Source organism: Fulmarus glacialis, unplaced genomic scaffold (assembly GCF_000690835.1).
Source record: "Fulmarus glacialis isolate BGI_N327 unplaced genomic scaffold, ASM69083v1 scaffold8802, whole genome shotgun sequence".
Lineage (NCBI taxonomy): Eukaryota > Metazoa > Chordata > Aves > Procellariiformes > Procellariidae > Fulmarus > Fulmarus glacialis.
Window position 1 is genome coordinate 12,716 of NW_009198460.1, and position 23,940 is coordinate 36,655.

Sequence of the window (23,940 nt, forward strand, 5' to 3'; positions counted from 1 at the left end):
CATTTTTCTCACTTCTCTCTCTCATAGCTGCTGTGCAGCATTTTTTACCATTTCTTAAATATGTTATCACAGTGGCGCTGTCAGTGTCACTGATGGGCTCAACTTTGGCCAGGGGTGAGTCCATTTTGGAGCTGGCTGGAACTGGCTCTGTCCACCACGGGGGCAGCCCCTGGTCTCTTCCCACAGAGGCCGTCCCTGCAGCCTTCACTGCTAGCAAGACCTTGCAACATAAACACAATACAGATGTTCAATTTCAAACCCAGACCTTGGATGCCACTCAAGCTTAAAAGCTTGGTTGCATATCAGTTGGACATATCAGCTGGACAGTTCAACTTGACCATAATATTTGAGTTTCAGTCTTTGAATTATTTCAAAATGTGCTCCACATGGAACTATCTCACCATGTTCTAATCAAGTTTCCCCTGGAGTTGATCTGATCTGACAGCTATCCACCACTGGAAAGGGGAGTTTTGTTCCCCAGTTCCCTTAGTTCCTGTTCCTTCCCTTGAGTTAGCTTTGATGCTTGTCACATGCTTTTCAAAAACAATTAGGCTTGTTTTTCTGAGTTGGTGAGTTTGGTTGGTCCAACAAAGCATCTGATGCTTTTAATCTTTCTCGGATAGAGGGGAGCAAGACTCCCTTCTGCTGTGATGAGCTGTTAAAATGAATTTAGCTGTGATATACAATGTCATATGGAGTGGAACGTCTACATCAAACAGCAAGAAGAGTGAACTTGGTTGCATCTTCTGTGTGTTTTTGAGGAGTCCTAGACTTATTGTCATGATGGTGCATTAAGAAATATCATGGGGATAAAAGTGGCATCATATTTTCCTGGGAGTATTAGAAAAATTTACTTCAATGAGTTTTGTTCCATCCCAGGTTTCTCATTATCTGTTTTTACTACAACCGCAAGTACGTAGAATGTGTTTCAACTGCTGTGTATATGTAGGTACAGAGAAGATGACAGAAACTGAGTTGGCTTTTGTGTAGCTATTGAAGTGCATTGCATATCATGCCTGTTGAATGACATCTGATTATGTTCATTCTACTCAAATTTTCCCCATTTCCTAAAATAAAGATGCGTTGTGCTGTATGATTCTTTACAGAAATTATTTAAATGTCAACGTTAACTTCTTGTTTTGTAATAGATTAGTAAAGACAAAGTAAAATCTGTAACTTAGGTTGTTATTGTGAAACGTGGACTGAAAAATACAGAACACGTTAGGATATTTTTTGGGGGTGGGTGGATGAGTATATTTCACATTCCAGTTCTCCTTCGGTGTAGAATGACCTTGGCTTGGGCCGGTAAGTCTCAATTATGGCATGTTACACCATCCTGTTATGGAACATGCTTCTAGCTCATCTCTTCTTGTGGATTCTGGTTGATTTTTTTTATTTCTGGTGTTACAGTTCTGAGAAGTTCAAAGTGTATATAGATCCTCCTTGTATAGGAGGTCAGTAGGAAGAAAATACCTGAGCTGGAATTCACAGTTCAGGAAAGTGGTGACTGTGAGGAAGTGTTTCAAACTCCTAAATAAATAAAAATATCAAGGCAATGGCAAAGAAATTTTATTTCCTTTGTTACATTCTTGACTTGTAACTGCCCTGGTACAGTCTTTTTCTAAAATCCTAATTATCCCAACACATGCCATTTATTTTTTTTCACTGTCTTTTGTATTAATTGCTTTTATGTAAGTAAAGCTTTCTATTCAGCTTCCTTCTCTACAGCAGTGGAACTCTGCATAGCTTAGGATGGGTGAGGTGGCAGTCTGCATTTGCATCAGTTTAAAGGGACTGAGAAACCAAGTAACTGAGTTGTTTTCATAGTTGGAATTTAGGAGGAAGGTACCGTTGCTTATCTGTCATCTTTTGCTTAAAAACTTGGCTTTATGGCATGGAGGAAATACTTCCATTTGGTCTGGTCTTTTCCTGTCCCTACTTCATTCTCTATCTGCTGCTTGTCTGGCAGTATTGGCAAATTAAAATGAGTGATGTGTAACACTTCAACAGCACTGCTATTTAGACTTTGGGGAAATTGTGCTCTATTTAATTGTTTAGAAGACACGAAGTCCAGTTCAGATGTCTGTTCTCAGAGACTCTAAAAATCTAGGCTGGCTAGGATTTATTATTACTAAGTGGTGGTAAGAGTTCATACAATAAGATAAGAAGATTCTTGGTTGCATCTCTAAGTGTGAAGATCAAATACATTCAGGAATGAGGGGTTTTAGCTTTTCTGTTGTGTACTTCTTGGAAGTTTTGTTGTAGTATAGGACAATCTGCTTGAATGTTCAAATAATTGTAGGACAATTCTGCCTGAATATTGCTTTCTGCCACAATGTAGATTACTGAAAACAATCAAAATCTTTTGTCGAGTTTTTTCTTTGTAGGGGTTTTGTCTGTATATTTCTACTTGGATTTTGTTTGTGAAAGTGGGATAGATAAAGTAAACATAAACTAGGTAAACAACATTCTTAATTTCTTTCCACAGTTTTAAAATCGTGAAATCATGGCTCATTCAAAGACGAGAGCCAACGATGGAAAAATCACATATCCTCCAGGAGTGAAAGAAATCTCTGATAAAATATCTAAAGAAGAGATGGTGAGAAGGCTAAAGGTTAGTAAGCAAGTAACTGTTTGCAGATCAAAGTTTCTTGTACACAGCATTTAATGATCCTATTACTATATCTTCTGTCTGAAAGGATTATTTTTTTCTTTTCTTTTGGGCATTACCTTTTCTATTCCCAGAAGGAGGAACTTGTTGGCTATTATGCCTTCTGTTCTACCACCTTCTTGAAGTGACTTGTCCAAAAACTTTTAAATGAGTTAAAAAAAATCACAAGTGGAAATAAGCTATATTAATTGCAAATACTACTTAAATTTTATTTCAGGTCCTACAGTCAGTCAGTACTCTTAGAGAAGAAAATACTGGAAAACATGAGAAGAGTCATAATTTGGGAAATAATACAGATGCGTCAGAATACATTCCTTTTATGCATTTGTGCTCTTTGGGTTGATTAGAAAACCTGCTTTATTCTCATTATTTTAGCCTGTGTTGTAATGAAAGTAGTCTTTGATTATACTATGTATTTCTGTCTCCTGAATTTCTTGACCACTTTATTTGGCCTAACTCTACAGGAAGATTGGAGAGACTTGGGGGATAATTATGTTACTACAGTTCTTTATGTATCCATGTACTCTCACAAAAAGGCAGGCCTGTTAGTATTGTGCAGAAGGAATGCCTGCAACTTGGGTTTGCCCTGTGAAACAGGAGGGGACAGATGTGGGAGAGGAACCCTAAGTATTCTAACAGCTGGAAGAGCTTAATTTGGAGTTTGTTTTCTTAAGAAGTAGTTTTAACTCAGTTTGAACTACTAGTAAATGAACAAAAAAAAAGAAAAACCCAAAACACAAGGATTCCTTCTCCCCTTCCCCTAGTAACCTGTCTGTGCTTTGGGAATTGGGCTGATAGACTTTAGTGAGTATACTGCATTCTATGATGTCGAATGGAAGACGACATTTATAACTTTATGTATGAGTGACTTTTAATGGAATAAATTATTTGTTAGCACGTGCATATTTTTTCAGCTTGTGAAAATGGACACAGTTCGTTCTTTTTTTTCTTATAGTTTCATTTCATTTTTGTCCTTGAATGTTCAGTCGCTTCTGTTCTGTCATCTTGATCTGTCTTACAGGAGATGTGTACTTTGCAGGATGTCCTGTATTTCTTGTCAGCTGTTTATTCTGGCTGTGCGTTAATTGGTACATGAGCAGGGAGAAAACCACACAGTGTTTCTTTTATGGAGGATTGATTGATCTAGGCTATAGCATAAGTGTATAGACCTACAGTATAAACACAGTTGCAGGTGCTAAAGAACAGTATGGTTGGAGTTATGAACTAGCACTGAAGATAGAAAGAAGGTGATAAACATTTCAAGAAGGTGACAAACGTTTGGAAATGATGAATAGAGTGAGAAGAACATTTTCCACAGAAACTGTGGAAAATACAAGAACGGAGGCATCATCTAATGAAATACATTAATTTTAGACCAGCAGTCTAGTAACATACTTTTCCATAAGTTACATAACTAAATTCCAAAGCTTATTACTGTAGAAAGATGTAGGAAAAATTGAATGGGTTAAGAAATATGGGCCATATTTGGAAGATGAAGCTCCAGGAGTATTAATCATGGTGGTCTGGGTGCAATTTCAGGCTCAGTAATCCTCTAACCTATTGCTTTGCAGGAAGCTAGCTAGGAGAACTAGGTTGTTTTTCTTGTTTTTCCTTAAACACTGTGACAGATTGCTCTGGAGACAAGATGACTGATTTTTGTTGTCCTGACCAGTATGGAAGTTCATGTTGTCAGGGAAGAAAAACTGAAGGTTCATTTCCAGAGCAGACAAAAAAACATACTTGTTGCAAGAACTCTTGTGACACCTGAATATTTATTCATTACCTTATTAATTATATGAATCTAACTACTTTCCATAGAAGTGAAAACAATTCTATGTTTTAAATTACTTTAATAGTGTGTAAGGGCACCAGCGCACTTCAAGTGGTTCATCTTGTGTCTGACTGGGGAGAACTTTATTTTTCTCTCAATGGAAATTATATGTGTGCATAAGCTACTAATCTTCTGTGCCTTTTAGTAAAGGATTCTAATTGCCTAAATCTAAGAAGGACTTGGGGGTACTGGTGGACGAAAAGCTGGACATGAGCTGGCAATGCGCGCTCGCAGCCCAGAAGGCCAACCGTATCCTGGGCTGCATCAAAAGAAGGGTGGCCAGCAGGTCGAGGGAGGTGATTCTGCCCCTCTGCTCTGCTCTGGTGAGACCCCACCTGGAGCACTGCATCCAGCTCTGGAGCCCTCAGCACAAGAAAGACATGGACCTGTTGGAGTGGGTCCAGAGGAGGGCCACGAAATTATCAGGGGGATGAAACGCCTCTTCTGTGAGGAAAGGCTGAGAGAGTTGGGGTTGTTCAGCTTGGAGAAGAGGTGGCTTTGGGGAGACCTTATTGCAGCTTTTCAGTACTTAAAGGGAGCTTATAAGAAAGATGGGGACAAGCTTTTTCGCAGGGCCTGTTGTGACGGACAAGGGGGAATGGTTTTAAACTAAAAGAGGGTAGATTTAGACTAGACAGAAGGAAGAAATTTTTTACAAGGAGGGTGGTAAAATGCTGGAACAGGTTGCCCAGAGATGCCCCATCCCTGGCAACATTCAAGGTCAGGTTGGACGGGGCTCTGAGCAACCTGATCTGGTTGATAATGTCCCTGCTTATTGCAGGGGGGGTTGGACTAGATGACCTTTAAAGGTCGCTTCCAACCCAAACTATTCTATGATTTTATGATTCTAATATGCTTGAAAACTTTACAGCTGCTGTGATCCTAATTATGCAGAAGTCGTCCTTTTTTTTTAACGTAGGATTTGCTGCTACCTGACCAATTATAGTAAATTTTTTGGGGGAAAAAATTAAATAAAACAAACTATAGCAAAGTAAAATAATTTGTAGTGGTTTACGGTTGTGTTGTTTTTTTGGTGGTGGGGGGTTTTTTTTGCGTTTTTTTGTTTGGTTTTTTTTTTTTTTTTTTTGTGGAACTCCACTGACATCATATTGAAAAATACCTCTTCTTGCACTGGTGAAATAGATGGGAGTTTTGACTTTAATTCTCAGGATTGTGTAATTAAGTCTTTATTACCATTTTGTTAATTTTAACAAGCATTGAACTCCTTAAAATAACTCTGGCTCTGTGATTCAAATAAGAAATTGGAGAAAAGCATAATTACTTTGTTTTGTCAAAAGGTTTTTCTCCTCCAGTTTTTTAAGTATAAGAATTCTCACCAACTAGCAGTTACTAATTAAGGCTTTTCTTGCTTTTGTTCTGTTTAGGGTGTTAGATACTTGGTGTCCCAGACTTTTTTTGCTTTTTCTTCCGTAACTTTAGTATACTGGATACTAATACCTAATGGGCATTTTGGTCCGTTGGAGATGCATGCTGCTGGGCTGGACTGGATTTATATATGCTTCCGCTGAATGTGCATGCTCTGCTTCTGGGCAGCACAATGGATAAACTTGTCCTCAGAGCAGTAGTAGAGAAAAACCTGAAATTGAAAGAGAATAGAGGGAAAATAAATTATAACCCTAAATACTTTATTCAAAACATTTATTTCTCCCTGAAGTTTTTTGCTGTTGTCTGAGTTTTTCAGAGAATGGCTGTAACAATGAATGCTGTTGTATTGAATTGGCAACTTGACTATATGTTTTTTCAAAAAGATATGTGAAGTACTACAGCTAGACTTTCAGTTACTCTGCTGAGACTGTGTTGGGACAATCGATAGAGGACTTGACTAGGTCCTTCCTCTACCCAGAAAAAAAAGACACTGGTTACTCAATAAGTACTATTGCATTGCTAATAATGCTTCTGATAGAAGTTGCACAAAACCAGAAAAGGAACTTTCAGTAAGGACCCTGTTACACAGAGTACTTCATTTTATGTACTGATGTCTGTCTCTCTTTTTAGATGGTTGTGAAAACTTTCATGGATATGGACCAGGACTCTGAAGAAGAAAAGGAGCTCTACCTAAATCTTGCTTTACATCTTGCTTCAGATTTTTTCCTCAAACATCCTGATAAGGATGTACGTTTGTTGGTAGCATGTTGTCTTGCTGATATTTTCAGAATTTATGCCCCTGAAGCTCCATACACTTCACCAGATAAACTGAAGGTAAATTGAATTAATCTTTCTCCGCACCAGGTTTTTAAACTGAATGACTGATATAATTGATTGTAGCTTTTTTTTCCCCCCTCCCTTTATTTCTGATTCAGCCTAAGCAGTCCAAGGTTTTCACTTGATTCTGGAATAGGGGTGTTTGTTCAGGTCAAATGTTCATCAGATAAAGTGATATATAGTACATCTTTCAACAACTTGTAGAATTTTGGATTTATATTGAAAATATTTATTTTATTGAACTGTCATTGGGATTTGCAGATAGTCGTCTGTTACTTTAGAAATATTGATATGTCTATAGCTTTTATCATAATCTCTTGCAAGATAGCTAATTCCTTCAATTGGGAAAATACCCCTGCTGTTTCCAGTTAAAGTACCAAGAGATGATTACTGTATTTTTATAGATAAAGGCTCTATTGAAACAAAGAAAAAGTATTTTTTTTATGGAGGGTAATGACTTCTGATGTGAATTGGAAAATTCTGCAATTACAAACATCACTGATCCCACTAGATGGAGATGGTTGATAGAGAAATGCCAGGTTTGAAAAGGCAGTACAGCTCTGCCCCCTTTGTTTCAGAAAAATTAAATTTTAGATTGTTTTGTGTTTTTCTTTTTTACTTTTTTTTTAATAGAAATCTAACTTTTTTCCAACTCACAACATCAAACTCTTCCCTTACACAGTCTGAGTCTAGGGTGATGAACCAAGTCTTATAGAAAATCTTGCAGGGGAAAATAACACTGAAAAATGTGTACTATTTTTATCTCCGTGATTTAAGAGTGTGTGTGGGCTTTTTTGTTTTGTTTTGGGTTTTGTTTGTTTTTTCCACAGTAGGATAAAAAGATGGTTGTGGTGGAAGGTGTATCTATTACCACTCAAGGAGAAATCACTCAATTTCTGATCTAGTGGTTGCACCAGAAGTGCTTCATAAGTAGGGCAAACAGTACAGTTTCAACTGTAGTACATCCTTTGTTACCAGACATACTGGAGAGATACCTAGGGATTTCTTTTAGCTGCATTTTTTTAAATTCTGAATTGTTGGACCTCTGATTACACATTATCTAGTTACCTTACTTATTGATTACACCATCTTCAACTGGAGACAAACATTAGCTTTCTCTACTGTGCTATATTTAAGTTTTGAGGCATCCTGATTTCTACTTCAGTTTTGAGTATACGTTTTTCTTTGCTTGTTAGGCTTAGAGGTTTTTTTCTCTCTTTCTGAGTTGGGCTAATAAATTCTAATATTCCTACTTACAGAATTTGATCTATCAAATGCTACTAAGTTTCAAATTTTATAGTATATAATATTGGAAGGTTTAAATTACTGATGTCATACTTGCAGTGTAAGCATACTACTACTACTTGGATAGAGCTCTGAACTTCTAGGAACTTCCACTATCAGCATTCAGTTCTGTAATCTGTGCAGATTTCAGAATTCAGTTTCTTGATGCAGATTTCTAAACACGTTTTGAGAAGTAAAGAAAGGACAAACTAGAGACGTTTGCCTAGGGCTATTAAGGTAGGTCTTTGCAAACCCGTTTCTGCTGAACATAGCTTTTGTGATTGTAGGACAAGCTCTGATACAAATGTCGAAGAGTTCCTTCCACTTTATGACAAAGAGGTAAGAGGAAGAATGCTTCCTCTTGGGTTGTATCTTGGCACTATTTTCACCCAGTATTTAATATCATATCCATACCGCAGCTTTGAGTCTCTTCTAGCATGTTTAGCACCAAAGTTAAAGATGGCAAAGGGAAGTGCTGAAAAGGATAATTTCTTGAGAGAGGAAAACTTAAATCTTAAGTTTTTGCCCTTGCTTCAGACTTTTCAGATCTCTTTAACTTACGTATCGTGCAAGTGAGATACTGAGAGAAGGGATCAGAATTTCAGGTTTCCCACTTTTATGTCTATCCTCAGTATAAATATTGTATTCCTCACTGAGTGTTGAAAGAGCTTTGACAACAGGGATGGAAGATGCCACGAGAACTGGAGCAGGATTGCTGTTCTGGGATCTAGAAACTTCTAACTTAAGTCCTCCTCAGTCTGGGGAAAGCCTAAAGCCCAAATCTGATTTTCTGGGGGGAGGATGTTCTAATCACTGGTGTGCATCAAAGAAAACCATTTGGACAAACGGTCTCCCTGATTCGGCTGAAATGGAGATGTTCAAGGGAGTATATGGTAGCAGAACTTCAACTGTCTGAATGTGTTTTGTGGTGAAAGCCATGGCTCTGATGCTTACTGAAGCTATTATGCGATTAATTGGTAACAAGACAACAATCCACAAAAAACATTCAATGTTCTTCCTGAAGTTGAAATATAAGCACTTTTGGTTTTAGAGTCTGGATTCTAATGTAGACTTGGTTTATGGAGTCTGATGTGAAACTACATTGTCCAATTTGTGAAAGTGTTGTGATTTCTTACCTGCAGCCAAAGTTTATTTTATCCTGTGTTTTGCATTTATAAATGCATGTTCAAATACTATATTCTGCATGCTCAGAAAAGGGGAAGAACTTTGGGTCATTTTACACTAGATATTAGAAATTAGTGAGTACTTTTGAGTTTAGTCTGTCTTGCTTCCTTTAAAACAGGAATAGGAATAAATAAATAAAATTAGGAGTAAATTATTACTTTTTCAAATGATGCCATTATTTGTGAAGCATTCAGATGCTAGACATAGTGTACATGTATCCTATTCATTAATGTATGTATTCATATACAATACAGTGATGTGTATTTTATAAAAATTAGGAAAATTAGTTTTGGTCTCAATAGGGTCTTTGAATCACATTCAGCAAGTAAGTATTGCATACTGAGCTGCAGGATAAAAAGTAAAGATACTTTGTTAAGTGAACTGATTGAGATTCATCTGTACAAGTAAAGTTTAACAGAAAAATTATACCTAGGGCATGAGTTCTAAGATGAGGTAGTTTTTGGCATTGGCCATTCTCCCTCATGCTCCCTTTCTTCTTTAATTGAATCTTATCCTTCACTGACACACCGCTTGTATGTCTTATAAACTTCACAGCACCTTCTGTTGTACCAGTTTTTCAGATGATGGAACTCATTTTGGGTGGGCTGATGGCCTGCTAGTGGTTCAGGCACTAGTTTTTAAGGGGGGGATTCTTCAGACTGGCTTTTGCCTGTGGACTGAATGCTCTTTAGTGGTTGGAGTCCATTAGATGTGTACTTTGAATAGTCTTTTGGTTTAATTTCAACTAAAGTGTCTAGTTTGTGTGCTCTGTAACTGATGTGAAGTGTGAACCAAACAGTGATTCTTCTGATCATCCTTCCTTAACGTTTCAAAGGCACAATCTTGATCCAAATTCAGACATTAATGTAGCTGTGTCTCTGAACAATGTGCTTGCTGTGCTTTTTTTGCCAAGAGATGATGATGATGTCCTGTGTAATCTAATTCTTGTTTTTTACCCAGAACCACAGTAAGTGCTCCGCTTAATGATTAAGGCTGGATTTTGTGGTTGTGGCGTTAGAGAAAAGGAACCCTATTCTCACTTTTTGTCCATCTCATTATTCTTGGAGGGGTGAGGGGAAATGGTCCTTTGAAAATGTTATAGAAAAGCGTTCTAGACTATTTCTAGTATAGTTTTTTCAGGGTTAACTATAAGGCTTTCTTGTATTTATTATGGCAACTTTCTACCTTTTGGAATTGGTTTGATTTACACCTAGCTTGCTAGATGAAATGTTATAGATACAGTTGAGATTGTGAACACTGTTTCTGGTGATATGTTCTTCTGACTCTTTTGATTTAATACAGTAGTTATGAATTTCCAGCTGTTAATTATGTGAATGTAAAAAGCATTTTAAAAAGACACCTTCCTGTGTGTTTCATTCTGTTCATAATTGACTGTTCCTTATAACCCGCTTGAATTTATTTTGTGAGAGGCTTTTTCTGAAGAATTCTTCTGGTGCTGAAAGTTGATAAAGGAAGCAGGAGCAACTTCGTTTATTGGTTTTTGCAAGAGACGTGATCCGTGTCAGTAGCATGATGACTGAGAAATGCACAAACAATACAGTTTACATAATAATACTCTTAGGAAAGCAGCAGTTGCCTACTGCTTTTTTTCCCCTTCTCTTGAAAACTATTGCAGTATAAAGTAAAAATGTAATCAAAATCATTGTCCTTTTGAATAATCTTTTGACTTCTGCAGCATGGCAGCCAGTTGCAGCTCTGTTTGTCAAGTTGAGTGTTTTTCTTTGGAAAAGAAAAACTTTTGCTTCCTTAGAAAAAGGTTACTTTCTCAACCCTTTAAAGAAACATGAAGCATTTTAAAATTACTCCTAGACATTCTCCATGATGTTTTTGTAGATTGTCTTCTTTTGGATAGTGAAATAGTGCGTCTGTCATTGCTGCATATTTTGTAGTGATGAATAACACTAGTAATTTTAAAAGGTAATTATTTTAATTTTGAAAGCTTCATTGCAGTTGATTAAATAACTATCACTTATGTCTTTTCAGGATATATTTATGTTCATAACAAGGCAACTTAAAGGTTTAGAAGATACAAAAAGCCCCCAGTTTAATCGATATTTTTATTTGCTTGAGGTAAGCTTTGTAACTTATTTCATAATAACTGTTAAATGTAATTTTTCAACTTAATCTTGTATTAACTACTCATTTTATTTTTTCCTGTTCAACACAGAACATTGCTTGGGTCAAGTCTTATAACATATGCTTTGAATTAGAAGACAGCAATGAGATTTTTACACAGTTGTACAGGACGCTGTTTTCAGTAATAAAGTAAGTATTGTCACCCCCAGTTATAATATATTATTGCTGGTGAGGTCAGATGTTTCTAACCTAAGTGTTCAGTCTATTGTGTGACTTTTAACATTAACGAGATTAGTTTTGTAATACAGTTTAACTAAAGGTAGCAGTATAAATATAACAAGCTGTCAGTTTTGCGTGTTTTAATTAAACAAGACACACTGCAAATCATCTTTTTTTTTTTTTCTAAGAAGCTTACTTTGATTGTGTTTTACTGCATTTATTTTATTCTGTTCTTGAAATTGAATGGCACAATATGCAATTCTAAGGAATTTAGAGGATTATTGCTATAAAAAATGAGTCAGAAAAAGCAGACACTGGAAGGTAGTGCTAGAGATCGTCTAGTCTGCCCCCCTTGCTCAAACCAGGTCAGCTAGAGCAGATTGCCCAGGACTGTAGCCAGTTGGGTTTTGAGCATCTCCAAGCACGGAGACTCCATGGCCTCTCTGGGCAAGCTTCTAGTGCTCAATCACCCTTACATTTAAAAAGTTTCTCTTTCTTATGTTTAAATGGTATGTCCTGTATTTCACCTTGTGCCCATCGCCTCTTGTCCTGTCACTGGACACCACTGAGAAGAGTCTCGCCCTGTCTTCTTTACTCCCAACATCAGGTATTTAAACATAATGATAAGTTCCTCCCTAAGCCATCTTTTCTTGAGGCTAAAAAAAGATGTCAGCTCTCTCAGCCTCTCCTTGTATGAGAGCTGCTCCAGTCCCTTAGTCATCTTTGTGGCCCTTTGCTGGACTGACTCCAGGATGTCCGTGTCTCTCTTGTGCTGGGAAGCCCAGAACTGGACACAGAACTCCAGATGAAGTCTCACCAGTGTTGAGTAGAGGGGAGGGATGTTCTAATACCCTGTCTTTTCATGGCAGGGACAGATACAGTCCTCTTACTCTTTTACTACAGTAGTAAATGAAGAGGGCGTGAGATTCAAGAACACTTTGGAAAGTGGTATATGCAGCCGAGAAACTTAAGTATTTTGACTTCTAAGAAAACTTGTGATTTGATTATTATATCCTTTGTTGTTTGGCATCACCACAGGGAGTACTCTGAATGGAAGTTCTACTTTATATGAACAGTACACTAAGAATTCTTGTTTTTAATTTCAGCAACGGTCATAACCAAAAAGTACACATGCACATGGTTGATCTAATGAGCTCTATCATTTGTGAGGGAGATACTGTGTCGCAGGAACTTTTGGATACAGTGTTAGTTAATCTAGTGCCAGCACATAAGGTAAGACTTAATAGTGGCTTAATATTTTTTTTTGTAATCATCATTTATTGTATGTATGTATTCAGATACTTAGATTTCTTTGAGAGAATAGGTGTAGCAAATGTATTTTTATTCCTTGGACCTTTTTTAGCAAACAAATCATTTTTAATAGCCAGAAAATTCAGTAGAGTTTCATTGCTTTGATTCACTTGCCATAAACCAAACCATAGTAATCTAAAAGCTTTAAGGTCATATGAATTTATACAGAGGTTTTTTTATATATGGTCAATAGCAGTAGAACTTAACATGAAAGATACATATATCCTTTGGAAAGTTTTTAATTAGCGTAATGCTGTATCAACAGTTCAAACTATGTGTTGCCTAAGTGGGAGGGAAAAAAGTTATGACTGCTAATTTGTAGCTGGCTTTATTGTATTTCAGAAATTTTGTCTTGGTGTTATTAAAAGCACATTGGTATGTTTTTGATGCAGCCATAGAACTATGTTCAGAAATGGTGGTGCCTGAAAAGCCCAAGTGATGCTGTCTTTCTTTAATGAATGGTGTTTTGTCAAAAAAAAAAAGTGTCCTGCAGATAAACTGAGGAAAAACTTCAAACTGTGCATGTGTTGTGACACTTAAATGTTTAAAAAGCAAGGAAGTCTGACTTCTTTGTTCAGAAAACTAGCTAAACTAACTGGAATCTCTTGGGCTACACTGTAGAAGACAACTTGTAAGATGTATATGACAAAAATATGATTCTGGGAAATTATCTAGGAAATGTGTACTTAACTGGATTTTGGACAGTTCTGGCTGTCATCTGACAGCATTTTTTTTTTGTTTGGTTTGTTTTTGAAGTGTGTTCAGGAAAGGGCTAACTTCACTTACACTTTCTAGAAACCACAGTAAGGTTAAGTGGGTATTAACTGAGATTTTTGCAGCTTTGGAATGGCTTTTTTTTTTTTTTTTTTTTTGGAACAGTGGTGTACCTGAAGAAACTGAGTAGATTTTTCATAAGGCGCTCTCTGAAGAATATAGCAAGTAGCACAACATAGTGTGCCTTGCCACAAGCCATCAATTTCAGTAAATAAACAGCACATAAATTATTTTTCAGTTGACAGTGAAAGACTAAATGCTTAGTATAGATCAGGTTACTCGGCGCCCCTCCCCTGGAAATGTTTTAGCTGTGTCCTTCAAGGAGTCTAGTACTTTTGTGCCAGGACCAGATTGAAATTTGTATGGCTAAAATTCAGATTTATGAAGTAAAGCCTTGGAATACAAGAAACAAAAGCAAGACTATACAAAATACTTCAGTGTGTATTTCTCAGTTGTTAAGTATCTGTTGTTTCATTGTGTCACCTTGTGTTCAACTTGATTTGACTGTACTGTTTCTACGATTCATGTTTAATAAACTGGTTTTGAGTTGAAGAATTTGCATCCTGTTAGATTGGCTTTAGCATTGAAACAATTCTGTTTTATAGTAGATTTGAAGTTATTGACTGAACATTTTAATAGGATAATGTATTTGGGGTTTTGCATTTTCTTCTGCTTCTGTTAATCAAACTGGCTCTTTGGATAGGATGCTAGTTTATAGCTTGCTTTCTAACTGAAATAGTTACATAACTTTAGACCATATTCTGAGTACTTTTGTTTTGATTTTTTTAACCTATTTCATGCTAAAGGAAAGAAGCTTCTAATATTTTTCTATTTCATCTCAATATCTTCATACAGTGTTTATTTAAAATTTTGGAGCTTACATAGTCATCTAACCACTTTCTGTGGCTACTAATGTCATGTTGGAAAAGTGTAATGAATTCAGAGCGAGAGTTTTTCCACTCATGTCCATTGAGCACAAAACTACAAGTGGGTTAAGGATAAGGTCCACCGTAAAGAACAACTACGTCTTAGCTGACCTAGCCGTTAAGCTGTATAGGCTGTGGGAAAGGGAAGTTGAAAAATCAGACTGGCCACCAAAAATGGCATAATGGCAAGTGTTGGTATAATGGTGAGTAGGGAATCCATATCTAGCCAAATTCCCTGGGGACCAAAAGAATATCTTTGATGGAGTAGAAGGAGCATAGATTGGTTACTAACTCAGGTTTGAAAATGGTCAGATTGAGAGATTGTTGTAGATACAACTATGTTTGTAGCAAGTGACATAGGCAAGTGGTGTATTTTTAATACAACCAGAAGGAAGGTTGTGTACATGAGAGAATATGGAGTACCCCTGTGAATTTTGAATGACTGTATTCTAGAAAATAGTGGTAGAGCTATTATAACTTTTGATGTATAAACACTTGTATTGGGTAACACTAGGTTGACGACTTGAGGAGCTTAATCTGTATAGTTTATCAAAGGAGCATTTTGTAAGTGTATATTGGGAACAGAAGGTTCAAACGGCTCCTTGAGTTTTGGATCCCAGATGCTAAGGTCCAATGGCTGAAATTCAACATTAGACAGATTGATGCAAAAATTATTTGAATATTTTTAAGAGTTGTGGTAACTAATTGAACAATTTACCAAAGGTTAATTCAATGCTGTTGCCTCTTAAAATCAAGGTCAATATTTTTCCTAAGAGTAATGCCAGATATGGTCCATAATCCTGAGTAGTAAGTCTAATAAGCAATGGTGCTAGCAGGATGGTTGCAAAAACTCAGGCATAAGGAGCATATACTGGGGACATGATGTACTATCAAAAGTCTGTCTACTATAATTAGTAGTCACTGAAGCAGCGTAAGCTGCTCTAGCTCACTTGAGTTTGTCATCCATCTTACTTGCCCAGAATAAATACCATATTGATGTAAATCTGAATGAAAGCGGCTGATGCTAATATCACAAAACAGGTACGTTACAGTATGCACAGGCTTGCTTGAGTAGTACAGCAGGTATCAGATAATTCAGTAAAACAGTGAACTTAACTTGTCTTACCATGTGCTCAACTCTTAATTTCTTTGATGTTTATTTTTTTCTTTTTGTGGTTTTTCTTTTCTTCTTTTCTATGAACTCTACTGAAATTCTTTTGATAGGATTATATTAAGAGGGCATTAAATAAATAAATAGTGAACTAAACCCAGAAAAGACCAGAACCAAGGGAGAGGTAGTCAATATGAAAAGGCAAAAAAATTTAATAGTTTTCCTTTCCTATTTAATTGTCTTTTTAGATTATAAATCCTTTATGGCAGCACCTGTAAACAATTTTGTGTTTGTGCATTGTGTTAGAAGGCAAATTGTACTTTATTTCCTTGAGTGTTTGCCAGAGTGTTCTATTTTCAGCCTCAGGAGTACTACAGGGAATCCCACATTGCACATCCCACATGCTTTACATGCTTATCTCTTTGAAAAAGTGGTATTGACAATTAAATTCCTAACTTCTCTACTAGGAACTTGCTTAATAATTAGTGTTATCTATCTTGGCAACACTTCAGCTGAACTTTTTCTTTGTCAGCCATCCTTAAAAACCTGTTTCCCTCCCCCAGCAGAACTAGAGAATCTGTTAAAACTGTTTATCAAGTGTTCTTGAATACAAGTTCTGCTGCTGTGCTGTTGATAATAAGAATGAAATTGAAGACTGTTTTCAAGTGCCAAGAAAAGAATATGTTAAAATGCATGTTTTTTAAGAATATTTGCTCTAGATACAGACCTACCATTTGATTTTACTCCTAAAGTTATAAAATTAAGGACTGGGTTGATGCTAGCTAGTTATCCTTTTTGAAGAAAAAATAAGGTACATGCATTTGTTTTCTGTTGTGGGGTTTTTTTTTTCTTTTAAAGGATGAGTACAAATTATTTCACTCTTAATTTCTTTGAGCTGTGTTAAGTTGGACATTGAGAGGCAACTGAAAAAAAATCAGTGGGTATACATTTCCATCACTGCCAACCCCATTGTAGCAGTACAATTGATTTTTGGCTCTGTCGCAAACTGTCCTAGAGAGTGTTGTCTATATATACACAAAAATATCTGTGCCATGCTGTCAGAGAGGTTGCCACCGCTTCTTGTGTCTGCAGAAGTTTGTCAAACGTTCTAGAGAAGAACAGATATGAAAAACGAGTTGGCAAAACTCTTAATGTCTTCCAGAAGTGTAAAAAGCTTGAAATGCTAGCAATATATACACAAAAACCATGGTAGGAATTGAGACAAAGGAGAGAACTGATGGTTGACAGAGATGGTCTGTCTTTACATATTATTGCTGAAGGCCTTCTAAGCATAAAAACCAATGTTCTCCTCTGTTTATTAACATTCTTTTCAGAAAGAAAACTGGAGGTTTTTTGGGGGGAAAGGTCTGTCTGCGGCATCCTATAAGTCTGTTTTATGTATGTTAAATGTAACTTCTCAATTACCTTGCAGAAGATCTGTTTCTGCCTTTTCATGGGTTCTTCTTTGGTTTGTCCTTATCAATCAATACTTATTTCTGCTTTTTCCTTCCAGATGTAGTAATTACTAATGATTACTTTAAATGGTGTTGCCAGCTGATGGCTTAGTTACTACCCAATTCAGGACTCTCCCACTGGGTGCTTACATGCTCTTAGAGGCATCCTGATTAAGATGATTGGCCCCATCAGTGAGGGCTTTCTTAAGTCATTAAAAGATCTTGAAATACATATCAATTTTTTTCTGAATGTATAGAAAGATTGAACAGAGGATAATGACAGAAGAGTTTAGATAAACACAGAGAAGAAATTTGTTAAATTAGGTCTTACCCTTATAAAATTTCTCCTTCAGGCAAAGTTTTAAGTATTTTTGTGGCTATTAAATTAGTCAGAAAGATAGGTTTGATGTTTTGTAAACCTATTTGTTACCTATTTGGTAATGACCTGGGTTGCTCCTGTTTTCATTTCAACTAAGGCAGGACCGCTTTTTCTTGTTTCTGCTTTTATCCTGAAGCTGGAAAAGGGAGAAGAAAACTTTCTTGTGTGCTTTTAAGACTTCTTTGGCATTGTTATTTTCAGAAAGTTCAGCCTCTGGACATTTGAGGGCCCTAGCTATTGGCACAATTAAATCCAGTGCATGAGGCATAAAAGAAGTAGCTAACTTTCCTTGCCAGTTGTGATCTAGACTATTCTTTCTCTTTGCAGCTTTTTTGGATAGAATGAAGTGTAATGTGAATATGTTACTCAAGGTTGCAAATAGCTACTTCCAGCATTTATCTTGGGAAATGTTAAGTTGTTAGGAGATCTTTTGCCTGGCCTTTAGTGGCTTAATTGTGAAAGATCTCTGTTCTTTCAAACTGCCTTTCCTTCCTTCCTATGTGCAAGAATTTGTTTATTTTTTAAAACTTTAGCTATTACTAGCTGTGTAGATGAATTACAGCAGCTTTTTAAAAATTAACTGCTATGTGAAAGATACAAGCTGAAACTGTAATTAATGTGAATCAAAACAGATCTGCCCCTTGGAACTCTGCTATGCTAGGTCTGCTGTTTGGACTTGTTTTAGATGTAAATCAGATCTTGCTCATGATCTAGAGTTCACTCTTACCCAGGTGAAAGCTGTTTTCTTTGTTTTGGTGGAGGTGAACTGTGGAATTCAAGAAGGATCAGAGCAAGTATTGCAAGTGGCATACATTCCTTGTTATGGCTATTTGTGCCTTTTACTGCCTGAACAGTCACAACTCTAGCTAAATAACAGAAAACAAATGCTACAGGTGGAAATGCTGGGGGTTTTTGTTGTTGTTGTTGTTGTTGTTTTTTATTAACCATAAAGGGCAATCTAGCATGCAGAACTTTCTCTTTTCTGGGACATGGCACAGCTGTACAATTTAGTAAAAAGACTGCTAATGTTGACCCTTGGATAAAGGAAGAAGAAATTACAAAGATGTTAGCATCCTATGTAAGCATTTGAGTATCTTTCCAGAACTGGGTTTTTTATTCACCTTCTGTAGTGGCTCTGAGTAAAACAGATACTTCAGGCATGAATCTTCGTAGTCTTTTGACTTCAGTCACCTAACCTAGTTCTATCAGTAGGCAAGTCAAAGACTACTTTTGTTTTATATTAACAGCAAATGTTAATCTGTTCCCACTGCTGTCTAGAAGCCTATATAGTTTTACACAGTTTTTGAAATTACAGACAATACTTTCCATCTCTTTGCATATCTTCTCTTTTTCATTCAGATAGCTACAAAGAACCAAGCATATGCAGGCAAAGAATTACCCTGGGTGTGGCAATGCATCTTTTGTTTATTTTTCATTATGCTAAAAAGAAGGTTTTTTCCTTTTATGGACAGATGTATTTAAAAAAACAACACAAACTGCCTCTTTGTACTGTTGTCTTGTAAATGGAATATGCTGGGTTTTTTAAGTTGCAAAGACTAATCAAAATTGGGGGAACTATATTTTTACAGAGACTTTACATATTAAGACTATATATTTTTTGGTATTTAAGGGTTTTCCTTCATTCTTCTATGTGTTAATCAAGTCTGCAGTGGGTGTCACAAGGGCTGAGTTGCATTTTCTTCTGAAAATTTTTGAAAAATAATTGTGATGTAGAAATTGGAGAAAGGACATAGCAACTAGAGGGTGGAGAATGTGTGCTGGGAAAAGAAGGAAACAGTGATACAGCAATAACCCAATTAGATAAATGGAGGGATAGGAATGGTGTACAGTGGTGTTTTTTAATTATTTTTTATATTAGAGTTTCGTTAGTTTGTATTCTTCACCCTTTTTTCCTCGTGGACTAAAATTCTAGTGTTTGTTTTTTTTTTTTCCCTTTGCTCTCTCAGTTAAACAGACTGAGTATCTTTGGGAGTTACTATGCAGAGACTGTGATGGTGGTTCACAGGTGGCTGCTTCATGCAAGGACAGAATTGTACTTTCTGCCACAGTCCTGTTCAGAGTCTTGCTTCTGTGGTGGCTGTAAATGCTTCAATGTTGCTTTATATCACTTTCCTGTTTTTGGGAAAAGCTGATAAGGAGCAGCAGTAAAATGCAGGAACTGACTTCACTGAGTGTCAGGCTTAGATGGGCAACTGAAAAGTAAGCCCTGATTTGCCAGGAAAGAGTTTTCTTAGTAATATTGGTGGAGACTACAAAGCTCTGTTTGGACTAGGTTTGTTTTTACTATATTATCTTTACTACTGAAAGTATAAAAAGAACAGACTAATTCTTTAATGCATTTACCAGTATGGGGTAGCTTTAAATTCTCGTATTTATTTTTAAGATTAAAGCATGTGCTTAATTTTTTTCTGTTTTTTCCCCCCAGAATTTAAACAAGCAAGCCTATGATTTGGCAAAGGCTTTACTAAAGAGGACAGCGCAAGCAATTGAACCATACATTACTAATGTAAGTGAAGACTGCAAACAAATAAGGAAGTCAATACTTTTTTTTAACTGAGCTGTATTATAAAAAGAATGAATTGCATATAGTCAAATAGGGCTGTAAAATAACTTTTTACAAAAACTCAGTTGTTCTTTGAGAGAATTGTTATATTAATGAAGCACTGTGTAACCTGTCCCTTTGAGTCTAATTCTTTACCATATAGAAACTACTAAGCCCATAACAATTTTGATGTCTGAAATGCAATGGATAGTTTACTTTCTGCTGCCTTGGGAGACCTTGCACTTCAATCCTTAACGTGTCTGGAAGACTAAATGTACTTATATGTATTGTTCTGATAAAGATATATAAATACATTGTTCCTGTGGCAAAATTCTTTTTCTAGTGAGGAGATGAGACTATTTAGAAGCTAGGAGAAGTGAAGATAGAGCAGAATTTTAATGCTGTTGTGACAGGAAAAGAAGAGGAAACAGAATCTAAGAATAGATAGTAAGGAAGAAAACCAGCGAGTGGATTGAGGGTTGTAGCCAAGTTGAGTGTAGACATCATAGACATTACAAGAGAAGAGAAATGAGAGGAACTAAAGATCAGACAGGAGTATGCTCTAAATTAAGTTACACAATAGAAAAAAATATTACACTTTTTTTTTTAAAGTAGTTAAGGGTTTAGCAGGTCTCATGGCAGCTATCCAAAACCTCAAGAGCTTGAAAACAATAGAAAATTTGCAATGTTTTTTGTTGCTTTGAGACTTGTAACACTTGTGGTCCTTGGAAAGCGAGTACCTTCTAAGATTTAAAAAAATCTTCAGTGAAAACTCTTACTCCAAACCTGTTAGTCAAACCTGCTGTTTGGGAAGGTTTGCTACATGGGAATGTGTTTTTAATGTTGTTCATTTGGAAAGTTAGATTACAAACTGAGTGACATTTTGTGGGTTTAAAGGAAGTCTGTACAATAAGAATCTTCCTCTTATGGAAAATATGTACGTGCAGTCTTCTGTTCTTGGTTTCCCACAAGTGGGAAATATTATGCTATCTGGTTTCTTTGTTTTGAAAGTTAGTTTCTTTCTTAAAATATACTAAAGACACAGTAGGAATTAGTTGCCTAACCAGGAATATATACATTCCAGGCAACTCTGTATCCAGAAAAGGAAAATGGAGTCTTTAATGGAGTTGTCTAATGAAATGCACTTATCTATTATTTTCTAGTCATTATTACTAGAAACTGTTGACTTTTTCTATTGCATCACTTGTTGAGGTTCATTTTATAACCTTAAAAAGTGGTAGTTTTCATGTTTTTAGTTTCTTTACTGATATGATTCACCTCATCAGGTACAGAGGGTCGTGATGTTCATCTGTCTCAAGTTTGGGAATAGGAAACTGAAGTGCCGGTTAAGTGTATTTTGTTGCCTTAGTGGCAGGTGGAAACAGTATGTTTTGTTTAGCCACACTTGTGTATTGTTTTAACCCAAAGAGAAGAAAAATTTTCCAAATTATGCTCCCCCCCTTATGAGTAGGGGGTAGTATACTCCTATTTAGTTATTTCTTACCCATCTATTATGAGAGTATATAGTTGAAAGTAGTGTGGAATTAATATTTGATATAAGAAAATATTTTCTTTAATGAGAAGTATGAAGTTTCCCTCAAACCTATCAAGTTTACCAAGAAAGAATAATTGCTTTACAGCTGCATTATGCTGCTTGTAAATACAAATTCTGGAACAGCCAATTATTAATTCCTATGCTTTTAGTTAAAACTCCTTAACCTGTCAACTGCGTAGTGTAGTAATTAGCCAGTTGATTCAGCCTTGTTTTGACTAAATGTTAGAATGCTTTTAAAGTGATTGTTCTCAATAATGAAATAACTCTAAATATAGTCACATTATAAAAAGATCTGATGCACTGGAACTCCTCTAAAGATATGTTTCTTAAATTATTTGTAGGGTTGCTGTGGTAAACTAAACATCACTTTTTATACGTTTTCCTTTATATGTAATATTGAATACAAAATGATATTTTAAGATTTCTACTACAGAATCCTAATCTGCGCGTGCCCCGCTTCCCTCCCCCCCCCCCCCTTTTTTTTTTTTTAATTGTGGTGAAATAAATGTTGTAAGATTAAAAGGTAGATTTAGTGGTAAACAAGCAGAGTATTTAGAAGAGTGTATATGTACTCTCTATTAATAGAGTATGAACAGTATACTCTGTTTTATGTTCCAGTTCTTCAATCAGGTCCTCATGCTTGGTAAAACATCAATTAGTGACCTGTCGGAGCACGTGTTTGACTTGATTCTGGAGTTATACAATATTGACAGTCACCTCTTGCTTTCTGTTCTACCACAGCTTGAATTCAAACTTAAGGTAAACACTTCTTATACTTTCTATATATTTGAAACATGTATGCTTTGACTATTGATGTGATTTTTTTACTGACAAGTTCATAAAATTATTTGGCATATAAAACTAATACTTATATCTAAAACATATAATCTCTGCATTGTTTAAAGGAAAAATCATAAAAGCCCTCAAAAAGAGTAATTTAACTTCCAATGTATTAACCTACAGCGCGTGTGTGCATATGTTTGGGTTTTGGTTGTTTGGGGTTTTTTTGGCTTGTATCTTTCAAGCAATAACTTGATTTTTTGATGACTTGAGAATCTGACCTGTTTTGTTCCTTGGTTTACTCTAGTATTTATTGTGAAGGGCTTAATATGTTGAAAGTACCTTGTGCTGCTAGCTGTGCAAAGAAACTACATCTGATCAGAATAGTGAATTTTGGCAGGGAGAAGTTGGGCTCCATGTTAATGGAAACTGATGTACTGACAGTTTTGTCCAAATAGAAGATCTGTGACAGGTGGAAACAGAGCATTGGACTCTATATGTCTTGTAGTCATTGCTACAATGACTTTTATGATTTTTCGCACTTATTTCTTATATCTGAAGGATAGCTGGTGCTAGCTATCTATTTTAACAGGTTGGTTTTTTTTTAATTTTACTTTCTACCATTTCAGAGTGTCCCCATCACTTGGAGAAATTCAGTATAACAGCTGGTACTTCCTTTATTCTGCACTACTTTTATTCTATTTGTCATTGCACAGGGTTTCTGTGGAAGTGGGGAATTTGATTAGTTTTGTATCACTACATTTGAAAGTAATTTATTACTAAACTTGAGGGCTAATTTGCAGTGGGCAACTTTTAAATTTGCATGTGTCTTTTATTATTGGCAGATTTTAGGTTTGTAGAACCTTTGGCCTGTTCTCATTGCAGTATTTATTATCGTAGTGACTTGTTCATGCCTATTATTTTTTTCACTAATGTTGCTAGGCAGGCACACTACATTTGTTGGATGAGTTCTTTTTAATGGTTATAGCTTTCCATTCATATTTCCGAAAGAATTAGGGTTCAATTTACTGCTTACTGTCTGTGTCTTAAAGTAGACTTTTTTCAGCCTTTAATTCCTGTTCTTACAGATGGCGAACAATTATCATTCTCAGTCCAATAAAAACAGTACTTCTGCAGCTGAAGCTGTTATTCAAGAGATTTAATCTTAACTGCTGCCACATCATTTTTTTTCATAGCCATAATTGCAGTAACCTTTCCATCTTTAGGTCCATTTAAAACTGCAGGTTCTTGAATTGTCTTCCTGCTCCTCTCATATTCCACTATTTCAATATGAACTTTTTTGTATCCTATTTTGCCATTGGAATCAGCAAGTTTAGTAGCCCAACACTGTCAACCTTTTTCTCCCCACTCCGCTGCCCCCTCTGCCCACCCCCACCCCCCCTCGAACCTTCTGGTCTCTTCCTTCAACTGGGTGATTTCAGCCCTAAGTGTTTCCATGTTTTCCTTGTATCTCTTAATTTACAACACATTTTTTTCATGTTTGCATTTGTGTTCTTTGCTTTTCATCTCCTTGGTCCTTAGTGTAGTTTTCTCCTTGTGGTCTAAAACTTTGAGGA

General features: G+C 36.1%; 1 protein-coding gene across 1 annotated transcript; it reads left to right on the top strand.

The window, feature by feature from the left end:
* The first annotated feature begins 2,506 nt into the window (after positions 1-2,506).
* On the top strand, positions 2,507-23,526 carry LOC104073216 (sister chromatid cohesion protein PDS5 homolog B-like). The gene is made up of 8 exons (XM_009572912.1): positions 2,507-2,614; positions 6,519-6,722; positions 11,199-11,285; positions 11,383-11,480; positions 12,617-12,743; positions 19,912-19,992; positions 22,202-22,342; positions 23,452-23,526. Exons 1-8 carry the CDS (start codon positions 2,507-2,509, stop codon positions 23,524-23,526), a joined length of 921 nt encoding a protein of 306 aa, XP_009571207.1.
* The last annotated feature ends 414 nt before the right edge of the window (positions 23,527-23,940 follow it).

Bases quoted from the DNA above. Each gene is read 5' to 3' on its own strand.
- LOC104073216 (XM_009572912.1), top strand. From the start codon at position 2,507: ATGGCTCATTCAAAGACGAGAGCCAACGATGGAAAAATCACATATCCT. The intron at 11,286-11,382 runs GTAAGCTTTGTA...TGTTCAACACAG, and splicing joins GATATTTTTATTTGCTTGAG to AACATTGCTTGGGTCAAGTC. The intron at 19,993-22,201 runs GTAAGTGAAGAC...TTTATGTTCCAG, and splicing joins TTGAACCATACATTACTAAT to TTCTTCAATCAGGTCCTCAT.